The sequence below is a fragment of the Urocitellus parryii genome, chromosome 8 (assembly GCF_045843805.1).
Source record: "Urocitellus parryii isolate mUroPar1 chromosome 8, mUroPar1.hap1, whole genome shotgun sequence".
Classification (NCBI taxonomy): Eukaryota; Metazoa; Chordata; class Mammalia; order Rodentia; family Sciuridae; genus Urocitellus; species Urocitellus parryii.
In genome coordinates, this window is record NC_135538.1 from 93,640,342 (window position 1) to 93,667,979 (window position 27,638).

The 27,638-nt window shown below is 35.7% G+C and overlaps 1 protein-coding gene across 1 annotated transcript in view; it reads left to right on the plus strand.

The window, feature by feature from the left end:
• The window catches only part of Khdrbs2 (KH RNA binding domain containing, signal transduction associated 2), a 561,414-nt gene that overhangs the window by 355,704 nt on the left and 178,072 nt on the right, over window positions 1–27,638 (plus strand). Inside the window, exons 5-6 of the mRNA XM_026396817.2 lie at window positions 9,945–10,072; window positions 15,590–15,788. Coding sequence (XP_026252602.2) covers window positions 9,945–10,072; window positions 15,590–15,788 — 327 coding nt within the window. The remainder of the gene's footprint in view (window positions 1–9,944; window positions 10,073–15,589; window positions 15,789–27,638) is intronic.

The following is a 27,638-nucleotide window of genomic DNA, read 5'->3' on the forward strand; positions in this document are numbered from 1 at the left end:
TGTTACGACCTGTGTGTAAACTGTTAGTAATTTCAGCCATCTGTGCCAATTTTACCTCCATATATACTCATAATTATCATATGGCTCTTCCTTTCTCCCATTTTGCATGATAGAAGTGGAAATGTCCAGTAGCCAGGGCACACATTACGATGATAGAGTCTTTACACCTCTCCTTGTTTTTAACCCTTGTCCTACTTTAATTCGTAATCTTCATAGCAGTCATACTATTCCCTTTAAGAAATAAAACTGGTCTTTTCACTGTATGGCTTAAATACTGCTAGGGTCTTCTGTTACATTTAGAATAAAGCCAAGAAGAATACTAAAATCTATCTAGGCCTTACCTAATTGTCTGACTTAGTATCACTTTTTTTCTTGCTCAATAAATTCTTGCAGTGTATGTCCTGGAATTCTCTCTCTTTCTTAAAGAGGCTCAGCCCCTTCCAGGATTTTGCATTCCAGGTACCTGCAAGGCTAATGACCTCACATGACAAACTCCTTTTCATTAGGTGTCAGATCACACTTCACCTCTTCAAGGAGATCATGGGTGATTTTGCATTTGAACCGTCTTCCTCAGGCCCTCCGGATTTTTGCCTTATTACATTTGCAGAATTGGACTGAGCTTTCTTATTTTCTTTTATGTTTTTAATGTTTTCTTACATTAGAACATAAACTCAATGAGACCTGCCTTGTCTACCATATTCTTAGCATTTGGAGCACACACGCGCACACACACACACACACACACACACACATATACACACACAGAGTAAGCATGTTTCATTTGAGATATATATATATATATATATATAATATTTACTAATAATATATTTCTTCAGAGAAAAGCAATGAGTTCCAAATTTTCCTTTCCTTTCACACAGTGTCCATAGAAATCCTGCCTTCTGTCCTCAATGACAAATGATATGAAACTATTCTACAACTCTCAGCCTTTATTTAAGAACCCATCTTCAGGGAAAGGACAGGGTAATATGGGTAGTATTCAGATAATGAATGATGCTGCATTTTGGGGAAACAAAGGAAAACCAAAGATTCTTTAGTTGATCTCCACCTCTTGCTGTCTTATCAGTTCTCCAATTCGAATGAAAAAGAATCAAAGCATAACATTAATTATGGAAATAACATCAGTGGAGGATTCTAGATCATGGTCTTTATTGAACAACTAGGCAGTTACCTTCTAATCAGAGTTTGTGGAATGCATTTTAAAGAGTAGGGGAATGGATTGGAGAGAGATTGTGACCTGAATGGTAATTATTAGTACCATCTCCTTTAAGAATGAATGTGAAAGAGGCGTGGTGGCATACACCTGTAATCTCAGGGTCTTAGGAGGCTAAGTTAGGAGGATTTCGAGTTCAAAGCCAACCTCAGCAATTTAGTGAGGTTCTAAGCAGGTCAGTGAGACCCTGTCTCTAAATAAAATATAAAAATGGCTGGGGATGTTGCTCAGTGGTCAAGCACCCCCAGTTCAATCCCTGGAAATGGAAAAAAATGAACATGAAAGGCCCAAGCATCCTGGTATAGAGGCTAAATGGTGTTAGAGTACCTGATACTGGGACTGATTCCAAGAGAGCAGATTTTATGGTTTCTCTATGGTATGCAGGATTTGGAAGGGAATATATACAAGGACTAAAAAGAGCCTTAGTAAAGGACCACCATTCCCATGGTTGCTGAGAATATTTGGTGGCTTCTTGCATTAAGCCAGTTCTGCAACATGCAAGACAAGATTGATTTTGACTATCTTCTATGCATATTTGTTATGTGTAGAGGATGGAAGCAGGACACCCTGATTGCACTGGATCCAATGTTCTTAAGGAGAGATATGCAGATGGGCTATGGGATGAGGGAATTTGGGGGTAAGTTTGAAAGCAGAGAGATGCCCTGCCTACCTGCAGAGGAAAAATCAAGTTGTCCCAGATCCTCTGCCATAGGCCCACTCCATTTGGAAGCTGCATATGTCCACCCCAAGACAGGCAAATGAAATTTGCAATCAATTGAAGTGCTCATAAATTGAGAAGGAGAAACCCAGTTGAACAATTCCAAAGACAGTTCCTGTTCAAGTAGAATAAAGAACACATACTGGGTCTTTTAAATTTACTGATATGTCTTTTTCATTTTGCATTTGTAATATTGTAATTTACTTCTTGGTGTACATTTGGAGCTTTCATATCATATTTTGAATTTGGGGTGGGGGTACCAGGAATTGAACCCAGGAGTACTTAACAACTGAGTCACATCCCCAGCTCATTTTTATTTTTTATTTTGAGACAAAGTCTTGCTAGGTTGCATACAGCCTCACTAAGTGGCTAAGGCTGCCTTTGAACTTGCAATCCTTCTGTCTCAGCCTCCCTAGTTGCTGGGATTACATGCCCAGCTTTGAAATTTTTTCCATTATTTTTCTAGTACTTTTTTTGCTGAACTGTCCTCTGTTATCTCTCACAAAGTCCATTTCTTTAGTCACTGATCATGGAACCAGGCTTTTTTTTTATTTATTATTCATTCATGCTTTCATTTACATCATAAATGGCCCCAAAGCCCATAGACTATCCTTGTGGCTGCCAGCCAATGGCACTACTGGAAGGTGGTAGAACCTATAGGATGTGGGACCTATCTGGATTAAGTTAGGTCACTGGGGATATGCCCTGGAAGGGGATATTGGTATCCTGGCATCTTTACACACACACACACACACACACACACACACACACACACACACACGCTTTATATCTTAATCACCATGTGGCAAATAGACCTACTCTTCTCTACCCTTTCCCCATGATATACCTGCCACTATTGGCCCACAGCAATGGGGCTAAGCCATCAAGGATTGAAACCTCTGAAACCATTATTGAAAATAAATCTTTCCATCTTTTCAGTTGTTTATATCAGGTATTTTGTTACAGTAATGGAAAACTGACTAGCATACTTCCTTCCCTAAGTTTCAATAGCTGGGCCTCTTCACTTAAAAACCTTCACCTTCTAGCCAGTGCCCACTTACACTACAGCTTACCTTTCCTCATTTTCGGTGGTAAATTCAACTTTTATTATCTGGCAAATGATTCTCCTCTTGTCTGGTACATTGTTTGAAAAAGTGCCACTTTGATTGTTTTTAAGAACTACTTTATTATAATATGATTAAATAATCAGAGAGACTACTATAAGAAATGTATTAAATTAGGTTAAATTTAGAGGGAAACTTAGCTGTAAGACAAAATGATATTTATTAAAAAAAAGAAGGAAAGAAATGGAAATGCACAGAAATATTTTATATTCTTTTCAAAGAGCTTCAAAAATTTACCCTTAACAAAGTAGGTTGATCTTTTCCTAATTTAAAAATATAGTTAGAATCATCACAGTATTTTCATCTGTGGAAAAACAACAAAGAGCATCTATGAAGGGTGTTCTCATGAGGAAATATAGCAAATACCTTTCTTCATAGAACAGAAATGTAGAAGTCAGCTTTTCAAAAATAAAGCAAAAAGCAGCATCCACCCAAACACCAGTATAATATTGGGAATAAATTAAGTGTTTTAAGCTAAGAAAAAGGATCAAAGTTGAATTGAGTGTTCAGTGAGTTGGATAGTAATAAGAAGGTTTTTATCCTTGCTTGATTATTTTATTCAAATGTTACTTCAATTTTTACTTGCAAATTTCCACAGATAGGTGTGCGGATTGACCATTTGTATGCTTCTGAGCTTCCTGAGACTGGGGCTTCATCTACTGTGTCCCCAGCACCTGCATCAGTGCTACCAATTATTTGCCACTCAGAAATACACTGAATAAATAACAGGATGAATTGCTTTTGCAAAACTCTTTCAGACACTTTTAAATATCTGACTTAATATATCACAGCTTGAATTTGTAAATTTTCTATGGCCATTGGAAAGCCTAGAATTTCAAGATTATTGATAAAAATCACCAACATGAGTTATATCCTACCAACCCTTTTCATATGCAAAATTTTCATACAAAATTTTCACTCTCCTTTCAGTGTATCCTTATCATGATGAGTGCTTGGTTAGGAGAATTTGAGCCCACTTAGCATTACACTGAGTCTTTGTTAACCAAGAGTTAGTTAATTTTATGTTATTGTAAATTAAGATAGGTAATATACCAATATTAAATTAATGCATATTTTTACTTAAAAAGCCAATGAAGTTTCTTTGCAATGTACTTAATAATTTGCAAAATAAATTTGCTGAAAATTATTTAGTCATTTTGCCTTTACTGGGACAAATGGAACTTGGTGTTATTAGAATAAAAGTTCAAATCTGACATTCGGTATCACCTAAATATTTTTTTGTTACTAACCTGAATCTATTCTGAGATAGTGGCTGATTTTCTAGCCTTATTTGGGTCAAAGGATATATCACACCAAATATGTGAATCCTTTGTTGCTCATTAAGAAGCCTTGACATTTAGACCTCATATATCAGTGACCAGTATTTAATAAACTCAAACAAAACAAGACTGAAAATAGCCTTTCTAATAATACTTCAAAATATTGATATATATTATGTATTGATATTATCTTATTCTCTGATGATTTTTTTGCATAGTGAGCAGTGTGATCTTAATAATGGGGATAAAAAGAAAACTTTCTTCCATAACAGGAATCACCATCGCTAACAATTTTAAGATAAAAGTCCACAGTATTGTGACTTTTTGGTATTCCATCTCCTTTGATGTATAAGTTTTATACAGCCTTTATATAAACATTATGCAGAGTCATGCACCAAGCAGATTCTTAATAAATCTTAATTGACTTGTTCTTTGACTACATTTTGTTAATGAGTTTTTCTGGTCCCAAGTCTGGGCTGATTAAAGCTTACCCTTGTGTTGGCTCAGAGATATTATCTAATAGCCTAAGCTGCTTTAGTAAATAATGTCCATCTCAGCACTGGTTGTCTTCTGAAATAGTTTCCTATTCATCCCAGCTCAGTTACAAGAATGGTATTGATACTGGACCCACACTTTCTTGATCATTACTCTGGTCAAAAGTCCTAACCTGACTATTGCAGGCAGCCAAGAAATCTCAAGTGTCTTTGTCATGGCCCAGAAGGATTACAGGCTACATTTTCACTTCCCCCAATGTCATCTGACAGTCTTGGCATTGGCAGAACAGAAGCTACATTCACATGTTACCGGTGGTTATAATCACAGTTTTATATGTGTGGCACCAGTGCCCACTGGTGTCTCAGCAGAGGGTATTTGGCAGGAAAATGGTCCCTGACTGTGCCCCTAGGTAGCCTATCTACACCTGTCATTACCTGGCACCTGAAAGCAAGTGAAATAATCTTCTCAATTTGTATTTGGGCAAAATGCCATCATGACAGATGGACGGGACTGTACATAACTGGGAAATTATGCATATACATTAAATATGTGGACTGTGAGCATACGTCCTTTCTAGGAACATCCAAACATCTGTCTGCTCTGAGCTTTTGTGTATGCTGTTTATACCATATGCCGTCACAGTGGGAGGGCCCTGTCAGAAGTAAAATAGCAGTGCTCATGAATTTCATGGAAATCATTTCATGGGGTGAATTTATCTCACCACAGGCAAAATCAACTTATAAAAAATATTGTGAATATTTTTGTTATTATTTCAAGTAGTAAGATTTAGAAAGTGATTTTGGTAACCAAAAAAGCAAAGATTTTGGACATTATAGAAAATTTGGATCTGTTCCTATTACCACACTCCTAAACTACTTGTGGTTGCCCATATTCTGTCTCACACATGCCACCACACATGCAATCATTTGTGCATTGCTGTCACACTTCCTCTGTGCCAATCAAATTGTTCTAATCTCAGACTCAAATTGTGGTTTATTTTTACCCACTTCTATGAGTCTTTCCTATGTTCTAATTAAGTGAAATGTTAGGAAAATATTGGAAAATTTGCCCAAAACACTGATCATTTCCTTTTTTGGCAATCATTAATATTCAAGCTATCTATAACCATTTTTAAGTAGGAGAACAGCAAATAGACCAATGTCGTCATAGTACATGGGATGTTGAATGCAAAAAAAAATATTGAATTCACTAGCATTACCATAAATGAGCTTATCAAAGCTCTCAACTTTGTAAACTTAGGAATTTGATGTTGTAAGCACCCTATGTTAATTTGGGTCTTCTAAGAAGCAGACGACAAATAGGATTGGACACATCAGAATTATATTAGGGAAGATGCTCTCATTAAAAAAAAAAAAAAATGTTTTGTGATTTTTTTGGAAAGCCAAGGAAGGCTGGAGAGCCCTGCTACCACAATGTCCTGACCCTAAGGATAGAGAGTTGGGAAACTTCTAGTACATTTCTTGGTGCAATGAAATTAAAAGATAGTTCAGCATTGCTGAAACTAAGGGATCTCTGGGGCATGGAGGAGTCTTGAGTTTCCAAGAATAGACCCATCTTTTCATCCAAACACTTTTTGTCATCAGCTGAGGGAAGTCATGTTTGGGAACAGGATTGCATAATGTAGCACCTAGGCTTCTTGGAAAATTACACATGAAGTTACTGGTCTTTGTTCTCTTGCCCACCACTAATGTGTCATGAATCAACTCTTAAAATAAAGTGTTTCTATCTAAACTCATATAAAAGTCTAATTATATAGACGATAGTGATTTTGCTTACATTAAGAGTTAATCTTCAGGGTCAAGTATTCATATTCATATCCTAGTCAGAAATCTAGGAGCTGAATTCTATGCAGTTGGATTGGTGAGCATAGACTCTGAACAAAGAGACTTATGAGCAACACATACTATTATGATACAAGGCCATGGCCTTCAGACATACTGACTTCCAAGTAAGGGTATCTACTCCAAGAAACATGCAGATAACATCAACATCGAGGTCCAGATCCTCCCCTCTGACAGAGTCAGAAGCTGACTGCTTTGAGAATGCCTTTTATGTATGTCTCTCAAGCACCATACCCTCTAGTCCTCTCTGTATTTGGTACTTTTTCCAGAAAGCACCACAATACTTAATGGTTTAGAGCATTATTTGTCATCTGTTTCTCCTGGTTCTTGGGTTTGCTAGGTGATTATTTGTCTCCTCCAGCTTGACTGGGACTAGATAGTCTAGAATGCCCTCACTCATGTTCCAGGACTCAGATTAGAATGCAGGGAGAGCAAGGACGACTGTGCACTCTCTTCACAGGGTCTCTTAGCTGCAGAAATAGAGCCTAGACTTCTTCACCTGGTGGCGTAAAGATTTCCAGTGATTTTTTCTGGCAATGAGTACTTTTACAGTCTCTGCTTTTGTCATTTTTTTTAATTGCTATATTAGCAAGAACAAATCACATGACCAATCCCAGAGTCAGTGTGGTGGTGAGAACTCTCTAGGGGAATGGCTGCAGGAATCCCTGAACAAGTTGGGAATTGTTCTATCACTGTCCAATTACTATGTTGCTCTTCCTTCTCCTTGTCCTCTACTTCTTTCTCCTTTTCCTTGTCTCCATTGTCCTCTTGCTTTTTATTTTCCTCCTTCTTCATCTAATTTATGATTGTATAATGAAAGAGACCACATCTATATTCTGATATCTTCAGATTTTAACATAAAAATATTTATGCTCTAAAGTACACATTTACATATACTTAATTCAGATGTAATTTGTTCGCGTGTATCTCAGCCCTCATTATGGTCAACAATGTCAATCTCGCTCTTTTTATATTTCATAAGGACCCTGAATGGATATGGGTTTTCCTCAGAAAGGAAGCTACAAATGTCTCCTATGACATCAATAATATTACATATGAAAATTATTGGATTGGTGTTTCATTTTGATGGTGACTGGTCAGTTCACTCTGGAGTAGCAATTCATTGCATTCCTGATCCTAATAAAATAATACATGTTTATTCTTCACTTTAGTTGATGCTTGAATGTGAAAATTAGGAGGTTGAAATTGAACAATATTTGACCTGTTAGATTCTGTAATTTTCTACTCTATGGCTCTTCTGTCAGCTGTGTTGAGGCTGTTACAGCTATAATCAGGTTCTGTAGAGGATAAACATTAAAGGGACATGTTTAAAATAAGAATATAAATGCTTTGGAGTGATTATCACTTTTGCTTGTAATCAATGCAGTTTCTGGAGCATGAGGTAAAGCTGTGCATTAGAAGGCTTTTTTTTGCAAGCTAAGTGCATCCCTTCAAGTTTCTACACAGAGCTGTGTGGTTGACTTGCCTAGACTTAACTTTATATAAAACATACACACATTATATGCAGAGCTAAATAGGTATTGTTTACTGCAGATAATACATGTGACTTTTTGTCCCACAAGTAGACTCATCTTCTGAGGATAGTTCTATTCTCATCTCCTAGACCCTTCTCTGCCAGTACCAAATCCACTAGATTGAATTCACTAAAACATATGTGTTGAGAAAAATAATAGATCAGATTGGCCATTTGGCACAAATAACCCATTATTCAATTTTGTGTTGTTTAACCAGGGGGGGGGGGTGTGTGTAGAAATAGATAAGACTGGTACTTTATGGTAGCATTCATTTGTAATGACTCAGGTCCACTCTTTTATTTATTTATTTATTTATTTCTTATTTTTAGTTAAGCATGATAGTAGAGTATAATTTGACACATTTATATAAATATGGAATACATCTTAATCTAATTATGATCCCAGTCTTGCGGTTGTACACAATGTAGAAATTCACTGTGGTGTATTTATATATGTACATATGAAAGTTAAGTCAGAATCATTTCATTGCCTCTCCTATTTTCTTCCCCCTCCCAATTCCCTTCACTCTCCTTTGTCTAATCTACTGAACTCCCTTCTCCTTGTTGTGTATTAGCATTCGCATATCAGAGAGAACATTTGAAATCTGACCTTTGGTTTTGGAGGGATTGGCTTATTTCACTTAGCATCATAGTCTGCAGATCCATCCATTTTCCATCAAATGCCATAAAGTGAGTCTTTTTATGGTTTAGTAATATTCTATTGTATTTATATACCACATTTTCTTTATCTGTTCATCTGCTGAAGAGCACCTAGGTTGATTCCATAGCTTAACTATTGTGAATTGAGCAGCTATTAACATTGATGTGGCTGCATCACTGTAGTAGGCTGTTTTTAAGTCCGTGGGTATATACCAAGGAATCAGATAACTGGGTCAAATGGTGGTTCTATTCCAAGTTTTCTGAAGAATCTCCAAACTGGTGCACTCTTGAATCAAATGACTGACACATTTCTGAACTGCTGAGGGAGAAAGACAGTCCCTTTGACCTTGACTTAATCTTTAGCTGTAACTCTGAAATTTGCCTTCTACTATGGTTCTCACTGTACATTAGCCCAATGCTAAACAACATAGGAAATTCCTTGTTTTTAAATGTTGCTTATCAGGTTGTTGGGTGGGACTTCACCACATTAGCTTCCCACTTGTGAGAAGATAGATCATAAATTCATATTTGTTTGATACACACGCATACATACACACACACACATACACACACACACACACACACACACACACACACACACATAGTGCATCTATACTAGGCCTTAGGATAGACCCCTTCTGGTTTACCTATCAGGAGCTATTTGAATGTCAGGCAGTCATTCATAATCTATACACAGTTGTTCAAATGAAATTTTGGCAATCCTCATGTTGACAATCATAACCAAAATACATTCCCAGTTCGTGTTCTGTGTTACTACCATCCCTTTTCCAGCCCTAACCTGAAGTGATATCGATGTCCTACAGAGTACTTTCTTGATAAAAGAAGCAACTTCAATTTCTTCATATAATAATAAGAATATAAAATATGTACCTTTTTTATATCACCTTAGATATTTTATATAAGACTCCAGAAAACAAATGTGAATTTTTTTCTTCTTTGTGTTTGTTTGTTTGTTTGCTTGTTTGTTAACTTTAAAATCCCCATGTCCCATAACTCATCAAGTATATTTTTTCTTCTAGGACTACAATGATGAAATTCGTCAGGAACAGTTACGTGAATTATCTTATTTAAATGGCTCAGAAGACTCTGGTCGTGGCAGAGGTATCAGAGGCAGAGGGATTCGAATAGCTCCCACAGCCTCTTCAAGGTACATTAGTTCTTACTTTATATAAATTAATAACAAAGGAAGAAGGCAGTCTTATTTTTGCCATGCTTGGCCATGTTCATAGGAAGGAATAAATAAGAGCATCAGGAATATTCTCTTCACCACAATAGAAACAATAAATGAATATATAACATGTAGGAGTGTAACATCTATTCACTACACCCTTTGTATTAAGAGATAACTGCTAGCCCAGGTAAGAAATTGAGGTTCAAAAAATTGCATGAAATCTTACCTAATTCATACAGGCAGTCAGACTCCATTTTTCTTTTTTCCTTTTTCAACTACCTTTAGAAAATAAGGCAGTGATACTGAGAGTTTCCACTTTCCTTTTCTATCTCCAGAACTAGGGCACACAGATGATGCCACCATCTTCTCTTGAAACCAGAATGACTTGCATGAAGGGAAAACTATATGTTTTATCTGTGTTTAAATGGTCCTTGAATTGATATAATCTTATCATAGAGAGAGAGACAGAAAAAGATATAGATAACACCATTCAGCCAAGAAAGCCAGAAGCCTACTTCTTGAACAATTGATAGAAGGACCAGGAATTGTATCAGAGCAAATTATATCATGTGCTTTTATGCAAGTGTCACAATGAGCCCCACTACTGCATATACTTAAAATGCACTAATAAGAACATAAAAAGAAAAGAAGTACACATGAAAAAGTTGTGTAAAGTTCAGATAGATTTGATTTCTCAAGATCTTGGAGATCAGAGAGTCTTACTTGATTTTGTTTCCTTTACAAACAAATTGGAATTTTTCTGTGTTAGAATTGTTTTGTAGGGTTCTGTGTTTGTCAAGTTTTCAACAGAAGGCATTGGTTTACAAAGGGGTAAAACAAAAACAAAAAACACACAAAAAAAAAACCTATTTGTCTTCACATATAGAGTGGTTCAGTTGTTCTTTTCATCCTATTCAAAGTGGGATTTAAATCTCTAAAGGGCACAGATCTAGAATAATATTGTGTATATCACATGAAAATTATCTTAAGAGATACTAAGATATTCCACAGATTTCTTTCTTAAATTGTACCGCAAATATTTTCAGCTACCACTGCCAAAATACCACCATTTTTTTTCTATATTTTTATTGTATATTATAATTATTAATAATGGTGGGATTTATTGATATATAGTCACAGTACAGTACACATGAGATAACAACATAATTTGGCCAATATCATGCCTAAGTATTTCCCCTTTTCTCCCCACCTCCCACCCCTAGTTTCCTTTCCTTTACTATACTTATCTCCCTTTGATTTTCATGAGATCCTCCCACCAACCTTTCTCTTCCTTTTCATTTCTAGTTTCCACATATGAGAGACAACAAATGACACTTGACTTTCTGAGTTTGGTTTATTTCATTTAATATAATGTTCTCAAGTTCTGTCCATTTTCCTGCAAATGGCAATTTCATTCTTCTTTATGACTGAATAAAACTATATATATCACTAAACATATCATTGTATATTGGCTATTGTTCTGTTATGAATATTGAGGTGGTTGTGTCATTGTAGTATGTTGATTTTAAATATTCTGGATATATACCAAGGAGTGGAATAACTGGGTCATATAGTGGTTCTATCCCTAGTATTTTGAGGATTGTCTGAAATATTTTAAAACTTCAAAAACAATTTGCTGAAGGTATATTTAATTAAAGGAATTTATATTTAATAAATATATCTATGATAACTAATCTTCCTATAATAATGCATACAAAAGTATAAAACATTACATATTTATATTATCACAATGATAGCTTATTTTATATAAATGAAGGATGAAAATTTTAACATGTCTGAGTAGAACATGTTTCATTGAGACCAAGCAGTAGAAAATGAGATTCAGAAGGCTTTGTTTACTACAGTGAAAACTAAAATATTGTGTGTGGTTGGGTGTGGAACTGGGGGCTCAACCAAGTGGTACTCTGCCACTCAGCTACATCCACAGCCTTTGTTTATATTGTATTTTGAGATAGGGTCTCACCAAGTTGTGCAGGCTGGCCTAGAACTTGCAGTCCTCCTTCATTGGCCTCCTGGGTAACCTCATGGAGTCTTTAAAAAGAAAGAATAATTATACTTAGAAGAGACTACTCAGTTATCACTATAGATAATGAACATTGGAGCGATTGGAAGAGAGAGAAACAGAGTGACAGACACAAAGAAAATGTAGACTCATGGCAGGAAAGCCAATGAACACAAGTCCATTTTCTAAGACAGAAAGAAATGAACAGCACTTGGAGTATAGTGAGATAGAGCCAGAACAGAGATTCAGATTTATAGGAACTAATGCCACTTAGATGTTAGAGAAAGAGGGTGGTCCAAGACAAAAATAATTTTCTGGTATCTGACCTGGTAAGAGGTATATGCTATTATCAACTGAGATTAGGTGAAAAGTCAAGTTAAAAGAAGAATATAATTATTCCTGTAATTAATCCAAGTCATATGGATGACTAGTGTGACTTGGACAAGTGATTCATCCTCTTTTTAACTTGCTTTCTCAATTTTTAAAATAGCTATGAACTGCTTACATAACAAGTTTTTCAAGATATTTAAATTAGGTGATGCATATTAGGGCAGTGTTTCCCAAAATAGCCTGTACATTGGAATTATTGGCAGCTTCTTGCCTCCAGAGAGTATGATTTACCTGGTCATGGGAAATTTGGAAGTTTTTAAAGACCTTCAAGTAACCCTAATATGCATAGAAGTTATAGAAGTTCTGATATCAGGAACGTAAGGTAGGACACAGTATTATGATAAGGAGAAAATAACCATGGCTAGAATTATGGACTGCAGGGTTTAACCATAGGAGAATAAAGAAGAATGAACACAGAAATTTGGAACACCCATATTCCAGTGAGGGCCCATGAATAGAAATTTGTGAGGAGGCTAAGGAGTAGTAAAGGAAGAGGAGTTCATAATCCGCTTGAATCAAATGTATGAAATATGATATATCAAGAGCTTTGTAATGTTTTGAACAACTAATAATAAAAAAAGAAAAAAAAGATCATGACATGATCAGAGATAAAAAAAAAAAAGCTCAAATAAACATTTTCCAAGTCATGGTTCACAATCTCAAAACATAATAAGAGGCACAGTGTCATGGTAACCAGGGAAAAGCCCAGTGGAGCTGGAAATCAGTGGGTTGAGATCTTGGCATCTTAGCCAACAGTGTTTTCACGGCATGGGGAAAGCACACACTAGATGGATTGCATTCAGCTCAGGCATGAGCAGAAAGTAGAGAATTAAACATGGAAAATTTTCTTTGAAGAAGTCTGCAAAATAAAGGAAAGAATACTGTGGTGTCAGTTTGGCTCAGGGCGTTATCCTAAAATAGGCGATTGATTCTTGAGTTGAATAGGAGGGAGCAAGGAGACTTAACATTCCAGGGAAAGCCATCCTGTAGAGGAGGGAATGAGTCAGATTCAGGAGAAAGGATTACTAGGGCTGCATCTGTGAGTCAGTTCATGAAGGAATGAAATAAAAAATCAGATTTGGACATGAACATTGCATTATTTTAGAGCAAGAAGAATGATTATAGATTCAGATATCTGCAGTTTACTTTACTCATTTGAAAAAAACAAAAACAACAACAACAAAAAAAAAAACCTTCAGGCCTTAGTAATTAAAATACTCACTCATGATTATTCAGTGGCATAGCCAGAACCATGTGGTTTGTTACAACACATGGACACTGATGAGAAAATTAAAATGCTAACCTGAACAGGAAGCTAGGATAACAGTTAGAAAGCCAGGACATACATTCATCTTGCTTATGAAGAAACAGATGCTTGGAGGCCCCTTGAAGGTAAACTTGATATGTATATCTTTCTTTATAGAAGTGTTTTTATATTATGATGATAATATAGAATGTTGTATCCTCCACTGTTTTCATATTTGAAATCAGCACTGGGCCTCTGGGTCTTTTGTATTTCACCTTCCTCCCAATCTAAGAGAGTATTCTATATGCATTAGTTCACAATAAGCTCTCTGATAGGTTGTCTATTCATCAGCTCTATAATCTATGTAAAAATTTTAAAAGCTTTTCCAGCATTCTTACTCTTCACTTCTAAAAGCTCATTTTCTGTAAGCAAGAAAGAGCCAGCCGACTGCTATTCATAGCAGAAAGCATAACCTGCGTCTCCATATGGAGGTGAAGCCAGACGGTGTGATTGTTGACGTCCCAATGATCATCATTTTTCCCAAAGCTTTAGTGCTTCTGCTGAAAGCAGTGCTTTCGGAAGGCCAGTCTTTCAGACATAATAAAAAGTGAAATAACCATGCATTTGCCCAAAGATTTCAGACAAACACTCAACCTTTCTAAAGGTCTCAGAATACTGAAGGACTTGGCTGCAACCATTTGATCTTACACTTTTAGTGCAGGTTACTTTTGTGTCAAGAATTGCAGTACAGAGTATTCAATCTACTCTCTTTGTTGCAGAATACTAATGTATCTCACTAGCACCATGGTTACTATATGAAAATATATGATGTCAGTGATGCACCAACTCAGGGGTGACATGCCTGGTGATAAATCAGTGACAGCGAGTCGTGATTTCAAGTGACCTCAAATTTAAGCTACTATAGTCAGCAGGATGATATCACTATGCCTCAAGTTCCACAATTTATTAAAGTGCAGACAGATCATATTTTTGCAAATGACAACATTGCATACCACTATCAATAACCCCGCATGGAGGAGACAGAGACATACAGCAGCTCAGTTTTATAGATGGTCCAGGGAGCCATACATTAGGTGGTGCTCTGATCTGGGTGTTCCAGTGAAATAAACCAATCCCCCCAAAACAGAAGGTGAATGTTCTGCTATGTGGATGCCAACACACAACAAGGGCCAGGGGAGAATAGAAGTTCAAAGGATTAGACAAAGGGGAATGAAGGGAAGGGAGAGGAAAAGGAATAGGAAAGACAATGGAATGAATCAGATATAACTTTCCTGTGTTCTTATGTGAATACACCATAGTGAATCTCCACATCATGTATATCCACAAGACAGGGATCCTAATTAGAATAAGATACACTTCATATTTGTATAATCATATCAAAATAGAGTCTACTGCCTCTAACCTCTCCAGTATACCCGTCATCGGATATAATTAAAAAGAACAAATAAAAAAGACAAAATAAATAAATATATATATGAACAAAGGGAAAAAAAAGGAATGTAAACACAATGGGCTTTTGTTTTCTGTTTTTTCCTTTTGGCTTTGTTTTTTTAGTAGACTGTATCAAAGTATTTTGCATGGTTTTCATGAGGACTAAGTCTTAGTATTTACAGGATATGTTTTACTCTGGAGGCCAAGACACGCTTCTGTTAAGCGCGCGCGCACACACACACACACACAGGCACATACCCAAAAAGAAAGATAAATTTTGGATGCTCACATCCAGTGGAGGCCCTGAGATGAGAACTGATGTCTGTTGTTGTCCTTCTGTCCCTTCACCTTTCCTTATCTGCATTTTATCTGTTTTTCCTAGGGGCCGCGGGGGTGCCATTCCTCCTCCCCCACCACCTGGACGAGGTGTTCTCACACCTCGTGGGACCACCGTGACCCGCGGAGCTCTTCCAGTGCCCCCGGTAGCAAGAGGCGTCCCCGCCCCTCGAGCCAGGGGGGCACCAACAGTGCCAGGATACAGAGCACCCCCTCCTCCAGCCCATGAGGCTTATGAAGAATATGTAAGTACCCTTGAGAATGGGTAGTGAGGAGGAGTTCATTTGTTTGGTTAACTAGCTAAGCCTCCAAAACACGCACATGCTATGAACACAAGAGGTCATGTCATTTGCAAAAGAATTTAAGCAGTGCATTTCAATGAAAGCGTTTTGAGGAGAAACTTTCATTTTATAGGTATGATCATTGTAGTTAATGACAGTTCACCAGCTTGAATTTTAAGAATCAAACTATCCTGAGGTTTTCTTATCTTTAGAAGGTTTGGTTAGATTTCAAATGGAAAATAATTATAAATATAATATGAATCATTATATATTCAGAGAATTCTCCTGGGTCATGATAATTATTAGCATAAATTTCAGAAATACTTGACAAATGTAACGTGATTATGTTATAAACTTTGTTAATAATGTAAGACCATGTGGCTGGGCTTTCATTTGCATACCTTCCTCTTTCTTTCATTATTTCAAAGATATGGAATGGGCATACAAATCAAAAAAATATAGAATAGACAGAGGAAACACAGTGAGTTTCCCCTATATCTCATCCACTATATCTCTAGGTCACATTTTGTGTCTGAACACCCTTTAATATTTAGTTCAGGTCATTAGTAATCTTCTTGTCACATTGGTATTATACTCTCTTTGCCCATTTCTCCTGGTAGACTGTGGCACTTGAAAAAGGGAGTTTCCTATCTACTTTCTAAGCTTGTGTAGTCCCAGGAAGTCCACTATAAATCTTAAACTGAGTTGATGCAAACAGATCACTGTTTTAAAAAGAAGCTTCTTCTGCCTCTAACATCTCCAGTATACCTGTCATCTGATATGAGTTTCAGGAAACCACCCACTACCATGCTGACCTCATAAATGTCTTCCTTGAATTATTATTCATTAACTATAAACTCTTCAAGGACAGTTACTTTCATGTGATGAGTACTCAAAACATACATATTTCATGGACTGGCTAATAACCAGTCAAAGCTTAATCAGAAAATAAAGTGAATATGGTTGATCAGTGACACCAAGAATACACTATGTTTAGCATTTGTTAGTTTTTAAGGATGATGCTATTGTTTGAATATAAAACATAAACTGATATATACAAGAGTGAAGCAAAATTAACTATAAAATTCTATTGTTACTGTAACAGATGAAATGTGTTTATCAATAGTATCTTTTGTAATCATGCGTCAATATTTAAAATCTTCGACAAGCTTAAATTTGCAAAATCAGACGCTGAAAATTTATTCTACCCTATGAACAAGCCCACAAGTCTGAAAACATAAGAATCAGTCTTTGTTCTTCTACCTCTTACCTGAGACATAGTATTTTGCAAATACTATGTACTTGTCAAATGAATGAATTAAGTCCCCACAGGTATGGTGATGTCACTTTTCATCTCTGGGGAACAATTTAGCTCCACAGTTTTTGAGTATATTGCCACTAAGGTGTTTTTATCCTCTAATTACTGGTTTAGACAGATCTTTTTATTAAAAATTAAAAATGAGAAAAAACTATTTAGTTAAAAGCAGTCAATACTGTTTTTAATCAAAGGGTTTATATGGCATATATGGCCCTTCAAAAGAGCAAGACTGGTGAAACAGAATTGTAGTCCATAATCCAACTGATAATGAATGAATCACTGGAATATGAGGCATATAAGAGGGAACTATAAAGTATATTCTGAAAACATGGGTAAAGAAGGTTATATTCTGAATGGGGAAATTCAGAAGGTCTCTGAAGTAGGGACTTTTGAGTCCTCTGTGAAGCAGTGTCTAGGCTGAGGGACTTCCTCTGTAAGCAGTCTCCCTGTCAGAAGAAAGAGCAATTGTAAAGGTCCTGATATCGAACTTGCTTGAAATTTGGGGTCAGCAAGATGGAGGTTAGAGCTGGAGCAGAATGTGTCAGAAGAGAAGGTAAATAAGGTCCAAGGGGGCTAAGTGGGGGTTTTGAGCAGGACAGTCACATGACCAGATTCACATGTTAAAAGGTTTGTTCTGCCTACAACAATGGAATCTGAGGATGGGGATGGGTACAGGTGTGGAAACAGAGCATTGTAATTATTTGTGGTATCACCCACTGTCAGATCAGTGGCTTGGAGGGCACGAGAAGAGATCTGATTCTAAGCATCCTGTGAAAACCGTCTGTTAGGATTTGGTGGTAGACTAGAGGCAGGATGTGCAGAAGAAAGCACAGTGAAGGATCAATTGTTTTACGATGGTTTCATGGTGATAAGGTGTTTGAAATGAACACTTGGATTAAACTGAGAGATTATTTATTAAAATGAAAAGTACAAGGGGAGTTGAAGTTTGGTTTGAGATCCTGTTAAATGAAGAAACTTTCCCTGCAGAAAAGTCTGCAGTGTTGCTATATGGACAGGATGTGCACTTCTGAAGTGGAAAATAGCATCCCAGGATTTTGATTCATTATTGTGTCATTTTATAAACACACTGAGGCTTAGGTATCTCTTCTTTTTCATTTGTTTTTTATAAACATGACAGTAGGGAATATTTTGACATATTATACATTCATGGAGTACAATCCATTCCAATTTGGATCCTATTCTTGTGGATGTTCATGATGTGGAGTTTCACTGGTCCTGTATTCTATATGAACATAGGAAAGTTATGTCAGGTTCATTCTACTGTCTTTTCTATTCCTATTCCCCCTCCCTTTCCTTTATTTCCCTTTGTCTAACCCAATAAACTTATATATTTCTCCTCCCAACCCTCCCTGTTATAGGTTAGCATCCACATATCAGAGGAAACATTTGGCCTTTGCTTTATTGGGACTGGCTTACTTCACTTAACATGATAGTCTCCAGTTCCATCCATTTATTGGCAAATGCCATAATTTTATTCTTTTTATGTCTGAGTAATTCCAGTGTGTGTGTGTGTGTGTGTGTGTGTGTGTGTGTGTACACCACACTTTCTTTATCCATTCATTTGTTGAAGGGCATCTAGGTTGGTTCCATAGTTGACCTACAAACATTGATGTGTCTGTGTCACTGTAGTATGCTGATTTTAAGTCCTTTGGGTATAAGCCAAGGAAAGGGATAACCGGGTCAAATGGTTTTTTGATGAAGCTCCATTCTGCTTTTCAGAGTGGTAGCTCCAATTTGTAGTCCCACCAGCAATATGTGCTTGAACCTTTTACCCCACATCTTTGCCAACATTTATTGTTACTTGCATTCATTAATAATTGCCATTCTGACTGGAGTGAGATAAAATCTCAATGTATTTTTAATTTGCATTTCTCTAATTGCCAGAGATGTTGAATATGTTTTCATATATTTTTGACCATTTGTTTCTTATCTATTCTATATAATGAGGATAATCATTTCAACTTCTCAAGACTGTATTGGTGATTAGAAATAAATATTCATAAGCACTTATAAGAATGCATAGGTATCTAGAATATTATAGGCATTCAATAAAAGGTAACATAAAAATTCCATGATATATTAATTCCTTAATAATATCTGAAGCTGTAGATCTAATAAAATCATAGATATTTTCCTACTTTTGTGAATTAATTTGGCATTATTGATTGGAACCTCTTTTAGTGAAATATTATTTTTTAAAAAATCAGAGCTGCTGAAGTTATGTGAATGTAGGTTAATGAGATCCAGTAATAGCAATGCCATCAGACCTCAAGAATGGTCTGGGCCAAGGAACTAGAAAACTACCAGGAATCTTTCTCCCCTCTCATCTCTGTTTTCTTGGATTATCTGTTCTTTCCATTTTTATCTGCAGATTTTATTTTGTGGCTTTTCTGATCAGTGTATCTCGACAAATATGGCCATCCTAGGGTGGCCACATTTACATATCCAACTTTAATAACCAACAGATACTGACTTGCTGGCAATCTCAATCCTAATCCAGATGCTCAAGTGGGAGAATTGTGATTAGCCAGACTTGTCAGGTGTATTAGCTAGTCACTTCTGAGTACAGTGAGTAAGTCATTGAAAATTAGATCGAGAATCTACCACTCATCAGTCGTCAATGGCAAAGGAAAGGCAGGGGTAAAGTTTGTACAATATAAAAATGGTTGTTAACCCCCAACTTCAAGGATAATGTAAGGAGACACTAGTTTATATAGAGGAGAAAATATGATGAGTTTGGTAGACATCCCCAAATGTCTCTACAATAACACATCATTGATAACAGGAAAAAGTGTACAATGTTTTATAAGAACCTTTATATTTTATTAAAACCTGACACCTGTGTTTTAATTGTTTTCCTAAAAAAAAAAAAACATTCAATGAGTGCACATGAAGTTTAATACATGGCTGATAAGCTGCTGGCAGCAATTTTTGAAGTAGTCTGTACTAAACCCAGATTACACTCAAGAGCTGCTACTCTCTGCTCTAATTTTAGACTATTGATTCCTCTGTAAGGGGTAAGAAAAACAAAAGTTTAAGTGTCTCAATAACAAAATAATAGCACCATGCTGAGCTGATGGTGAAAAATCTCAAAGGAGTTCTTAACTCTCAGATAAAATTTCTTAGAAAAGGTTCCCTTTATTATAAATCACACTATGAGTCAATTCACTCTTCAGACTTGTTTCTTTCCTGCTGAGTCTCAGCATTAAGTTTCTGACCACATAGAATGTATATAGGTAATCAAATCCACTCCTTGCAGCTGGCCTCATGAGAAACAGCTTACAGTAATTGAGATTGCTGTTTTAAAACCATCATTAGTGTTAGCAGAGTCTAAAAGAAATGTGAATTTTAGTTTAAGTGTTAACATATCCTAACCCAGATTTTAAATATTTTAAAACTTCTTTTCATTGACCTTCTGCTAAGAAGAATACATTTGCATTTTATGGATCCATCATAATAATTGAAGTATATTTGGAGCATTGAAAAGCAAATTTCAACAAAAATTCCCATAGAGCAAAATATTAAGTTTATCAGACCTACCAGTGGATATTTAAAAGAGTAAATTAAGACTAAAAATATTAAATAAAAAGTAGTTTCCTATCACTGTGTATTAATTCACTTAATCTCTTAATCAACTAGTTGTTGATTTTAGTATTTTATGAGATCAGTACACTAAAATTTAGAATTCAAAGTGCCCCCAGTCTTATGTCTCCAGAGCTTATGTATCTTTATTACATCCTGCTTCCTCTCAGTAGAGGATCATAAAATGTGCTATATAGTGTTTATCTCAGAGAACTACCATATGTGTGTAAAGAACATCTGTACTTCATGATCCTGTCCAAACCATTGTTGGTATTCAAATTCCCAAGGCAATACTTAAGACATCTCCCAGGCCTTTCATGAATACCTGGAACTACAGATCATTCAGTACCTCCAGAATGTGGGTACTGGAAATGTGGTTATGGACTGTGGTTAAGAAACACTAAAACGTATGTCATCTGCTGGGAGAGACCAAGATAGTCCAGTGACTAACATCCTGTGTACTTCCCATCTGGGGCTCTTACTCTGTCCTTTATTTAAAGTCATTTTTTTACTTTTATCTTCTCCTGTATATAAGATTTCATACACTCTAAAGGCAGAAAGTATCTGTTAACTGTATCTTTGCAGTTAATGCTAAATAAAGTGCTTGGTAATAACAATTAGATCGAACCCACTTACGGTATTTTTAAAAAGATACTATATGTGTGCATACTTACATACATATACATATTTTGCATAGATATTATATGAATGATAATAGAACATAGAATATATTGTCAAATATATTCCTCCAATAAAGGGAATTATCACCAAGATCATTCATATTTTAGAAAATCTCCAAGAGGGCAAAGAAAACAACCAAAGAAAACTGGTATAACTTTGAGAAGCAAAGACAAGAAAAGTGACCTTTCAAAGTAAATCTAAAGAATCTGGGAGAGCAGTTTGGTGAAACAAAGTTCATTTAAGACAGCTGTGAAAATAATGCAGGCCAGGAGAAGAGAGTAGGGTTACAATGTAACCTTGACAGCTGAGGTTACAACTTCACTTATCCTACCTAAAAAGTCACCTGCAAATCTTTGAGCAGAAGGCAAACTAAGATTTGGCAGGAAACTTTAATTCTCAATTGTTTGGAGTGGGTTGAAGAAGACAATGGAGGAAGGGGAGAAGATTTATGAAATTGACCACAGGGTGTCTTCCTGAGATGAGGCCTTTGCTCTGAGCACAGGAATGGGATGAGAACCTAAAATAAAGACAATAGGGTTCGATGACAATTGGATGTGGGAAAAGTAAGAAAAGGCCACGGAGGCTTACTCAAAGTGTTGTCTCCCTGGGTATGGGGTGAAGGATACGTGGGACTGGCTATTTGTGGGATAGTGCCAAGTGGAATTTCTGTTAGACATTAACTCAGTTTTGGTTTAAGAAAGTATTGCTATTCGTGTAATTTAAGTACTGCTACAATTCTCGTTTAGAAATGATTCCAGAATGCTCTTAGTATCTGGCCTGGGGGTGTGGCCCACATACTTACATAGAGGGCTTACTGCTATCTGTGAACTGTAGTACTAAGGCAGGAAGGATGGGTTGGTAGAAGGAAAGACAGATTTGAATTGTACTGGGTAGCATCTGTTCTGTGGAAAACCCTTCCACATCATTCAGCTAAGCTATGAGAGAGATGATGGAGGCGTCCCCAAATTTGACAACAATGTCATCTATAATATAACCAGTAATGAGTTGTTAAGTGAAACAAGATTTTTCAAATCATGAATAACAAAAAGTTGTTTATCAATGAAGCTAGAGAAGATTCCAGAATTTTCTCTTTTTTTCTATAGAAAATATTGTAAAATCATTGCCATATTATAAAATGATCAAAAGATTATGCCTCCAAAAATAGGGGGAAAGTGTAGGGGTCTCTTAACTAACAAAACAAAAATACTATATTTTCTGCATTTTGTGATGTTTGTAGTATTTTCAGCTTTTAAAAATGTGAAGTTGGTTATGATTGCATTTCTCATTCAAAAAATAAACATTTGCTTTCATGCCAACTGTGTACTCGAAAAATTATCAACATCTTTTTATTAAAGGGAGAATGTAAAATGGTACAGTTTCCAGGCCCCACAATCTCTGAAATTTTCTCCTGTACAGAGAAAAAGTGGCAACATTTATATGAAAACACATGGAGAGGTACAGGGCAGGGAGAGATTGTTAAACAATTTCTATAACCTTAGTATCTAGCAGGTACTAGTCTTTCCTTTTGTTAGGATCATGGTGCTGTTAATAAATGTGCTCTTCCTTATAGAAATTCTTTTTAACTAAGGTTGTATGAGAGAATTAAAAGTGCATATAAAGGCACACAGCTTCTGGAAGCATCCATCAAATATCATTCCCTACAAAAACATACTGATAACATGCATATTTACTTAAATAAATACTTTCTTGTAGCTCATATATGGTGTCGCTATAAACAAAGATAAAACAAAAACAAAATCACCTCAGCTCCAAAGACTAAGGTCCAAAGACATAGGTAATTACCACATATTCTCCCCAAAGGTTAATATGCAGACATGAAAGATGTAGATTAAGGCACAATAACACAAGAAGAAATATAATTAAAATCCCGTCCAATGCTATATGAGAAATTTTGGCCTGGTATAATCAATCATAGTAACCTAAATTTATAAAATGCATTCTGACAAATTGTTGAGAAGTTTCTCTTTGCATCAGTCTTAACTAAGCCTGTCAGCATTGCTGCTCATCCTATCATCTGATTCAGACTCTGAGGCACCATTCCAGTAACAATGAGAGAACTAGAAAATTCACTGGTAAATCAATAGTCCTTAAAAGTTCCATAAATGAGCTCAGGCTTCCAACCTTCACTTTCTTGTGTATGGAACATTTTTTGACAGGAGAAGGAAATCAGTATTAAATGATAATTGAAATCAATTCTTGTGTCATTTTTGTGGAAGAAAAGATTGAGCCTGATCTATAATGCATTTTGAGGGGAGCCATGTGTGATGGTTTCTATGTAATAGCCAGGAGCCTTGACTCAAAGAAGGGAGATTTTTATTAGAGTTTCTAGATTGGATATTTGTATTCCATTAAATATTCTTGTTGGAGTTTCATGCTCTAGTCTCCTTTTATTAGAGACTAATTTACCAGAATGCATTGTAGGGCTTTGTTTTTTGAAATGTAACTAATATTTAAAATAACCAAAACATGTGGGGTTAATGAAATGTATTGTGAAACTACAGGATAGGCATGATATTATCAAGCTTCCTGTGTGCATAAAAATGTAACAGAATTTAAGTATATCTAGGTACTAAATTATCTCTGTGAATAATAGAAAATGTCATCTTTTTTAAAATTATGGCTACTCTTCCTCTGCAGTTGAAGTTTGAATGAACCATCCTTCTTCTAACACTATGTGTTAGATTTTAAGTCATTTTAAAACAGATGCAGCCTCTTCTATTGGCAACATCACTCAGGATTGTATCCAAACCTGTACCTGATAATTACGATGATGACTAATGTCTTTTTTAACACTTACAATGATGAAAATAGGTTTCTTTTCTGTGCCTTTTTGAGATGGATGCTAGCTGCTGAAAAGTATTATATCATAGGGTATTTTAAAGTTTTCTCTATGCTCTGTTGGGAAAAAAAAAATATGCTAGGATCTCTTCAAGGTGTCTTCTACAAATATAGGGAAGAGATCATTAGTGAATATGCCCAATGGCCATCAGGGCCTTAGGGAGTTCTACTGTATTTTTTTATTATTAGTTTTTTAAATAATATTATTAATATATTTTATGTTGTATTATTTTCTATCTTTGGTCAATATACATGGTGTAAGGTTTACCAATACAAGTGAACTGAGCCTTGGTGTATTTCTATAAGTGTGTTCCTAAAAAACAATGCTGGGCATATGGGCATGTTTTTTGTTGTTGTTGTTGTTGTTGTTGTTGTTGTTTTTCCGGGTTTTTTTTTCCTTTCTGAGTTGATTATAATTTTTAATTGAAATTATATGCGCACTAAAAAATTAACACCCTATATGGGGGGACAAATCATACCTAAGTGTCCTAAAATTTATTTCCTCCTTGTTGGTTAAAAAACATTATTCATTGTGTTTTGACAAGAGCATCATTACAATTTTCTGGCAAAGAAAACTTAATTAAATACAAACTGCCTAGTTAGTTAGATTGTAACTGATTTTGCAGAAAGCCAAATAGGAATGGCTAGATGAGATTGAGCCTTTTTCCACATTTGGCCCTCTTCCTTTATGGATTCTCCATACAGAGGAAAATAGAGGCTGCTAAATCTTCCGGTAAGCTACAGATCTTTGTGATTGTATTCTATAATATGTTGTGAGCCAAAAGTTTTTCCTGCAGAAGCTGTTAATGTTTGGGGCAATAACTTTTAATAAGATTTTAATTAAGACTATTTCACTTTGTGTTGAAGGTGGAAAACCTTATACTTCCTTTATATATATATATTTGTTTTAAAAACCTTATTGTGAATCAGTTTGGCAGATGAAGAACATAGGAAAAAGCCACTAACCTGTATTTCTTAAAAAACAAATAGAGAGACTATACTACTGGTTGGTTTTTACTTTTTTTTTCCTCTTCAAGTGTTTATGTTTGCTCTTCTGCAATACCTCTGATGTATAAACATTCTCATGAATTGTTCTTTATTTTACTCTCATGGGGAACTGTAGATACAGCTTGTGCAAATGGTGGTAGAAAGTTTAGGATGCTGAAGAATGAGTGATGGGTTCTTTCAGGAGATATTTCTTTCTTCTTCTACAGAAAATCCTTAAATCCCTCTGTGTGTGTGTGTGTGTGTGTGTGTTTCTGTTCTTGGTATAGGGGAGAAAAACCTCTTATGATAATACGAATCACAGTGAATCAGAGAGAATGAGAAAGAATTTGCTTTCAATGCTCTTGCTTTCTTCCTCTAGTACAGCCACATGAGATTGTAAACTACTTGAAAATAAAAGTTAAGGTACTTTGTTATAATTTAGCACATAAGGTAATTTCTAGTGGCCACTGAAATGACAATGTTTTTGATTAAATAATATAACCAGAATTTATGCCTTTGAAAACTAATAACCAGCCAAAATAGTAACTGGAGCTCATAGCTGACATGTTTAGCTGGTCTGCCCAAGTACAAAGTACCAGTTGGCATCTATTCTAGTGTGTTAGACTTCAAATCTGGTTTTTAGTGCCTGAGCCATGCTGGCTACTAAATATTGTATCATTTTTATACTGGTAAAATTCTAGTAGAAATATAGTATAACAGACTTTTCCAAATACAAAAATTAAGTCAACTAAATTTAGGGACTGGAAGGACCCCTTAACCAAGCCACTGTGGAGCAATTTTCTAACCAGTTGGTTGTACTGCACTATATGAGGCACAAAACCTCTATGTCTATAGTTAGAGCTGACAGCATTTGTGACTTCAGAAATTCCAGTTCTCTGCCTCTCAATATGTCCAACTTTATCTTTCTCTCTCCTGGTCTCCTGATCTGGCACATCTGTATAGAGTTGAACATGATCTATCTATCTATCTCCATCATTTTTATGGAATATATGTATATTGAAGCTCCTGAATAAAAATGCCATCATATATTTGAATATTATAAAAGCATCTTATCCACTCCACTATTTTAGTTTAATGGTAAAAAAACAAAATCAAGGTTCAGAGAGTTAACTGAACTAAAGTCACACACTTTTTCTAACTTTCCCTAAACACTTTTTTTCTAGTCATTATCACAGGGAGGGGGAGAAAAACACAAATGTACTCACTCATATATCTTCCAAGTCACTAGATCCATCATCTGGCACCTATGTGGAGTAGCGTTTCAAATTTTTCTAAAATTTAGATGAAATAGACTGAGAAGATGGTAGATGAGAGTGTGTGAGCCCTCATTCCAAGCTTATCTACCAATAAGGTTCATGTAGCCCAAATTTCTCTATTTTGTCTTGCCTCCCCAGAAGACTGGAGTGTCTCTCTCTCTCTCTCTCTCTCTCTCTCTCTCTCTCTCTCTCTCTCTCTCTCTCTCTCTCTCTCTCTCACACACACACACACACACACACACACACACTCTATTTCATCTTACTTACTGACACTAAACATACCAATGTTTGTCTAGAGAATAAATAAAAGGGGATCCTAGTTTACTTATATTTATTGGAGTAGTTTCTTCCTGGAAACCAGAGTGTAGACATCATATAAGAGTGTCCTTTCCCCAGATACTCTGCCACATGTTTCTAAGACTACACCCAGAAGTACAGAGTTACAGTTGTAAAGTCACAAGTATAATTTACTGTTTGAAAGAAGACATATCCAGAGATAGGAGATAGTTCTAGGAGATATTTCTGGGGATTTAATAGGTAAAAAGGAAAAAAAATAGTCCCTTACTCGTGAAGCAGAAACCAACTCTGTTTCAGTGTTTGAAACCAAACTTTACCAAATGCATCTATTCTGTTTTGTACTTCTAATGTAAGCTTAAGTGTTTTAAGCAATATATCTGCTACAGGACAGAATTATATGAATAGAACTCTAAATATAATTAAGCAAAAATATATTTCACTTTATGACTAAATCTTATGATTTTTTAGATGAGAAAATGTTATGATTTTCTTATGTAACTTAAAGCAGCACATATTAACCTAAAATAAATCTATCAAATCTCCTCCTCATAGAAAATAATTTTCACTAAAATTTCTTCTCAAACTAACATGTTATATCCAGGCTATATACCATCCCCCACTTTTTTAAAATCTATTTTAAGCTCCTTCTAGACTGTCATAACACTTCAGTTTCAGCTTTCCTCTCCAAAACTATTTTAAATATCAACTTTCCCTATTGATGTATTTGTTAGAGTGTCTCCAATTATTTGTTGATCTTTCTGTTCAAAAATATCTCACCTCTTACAACCATGC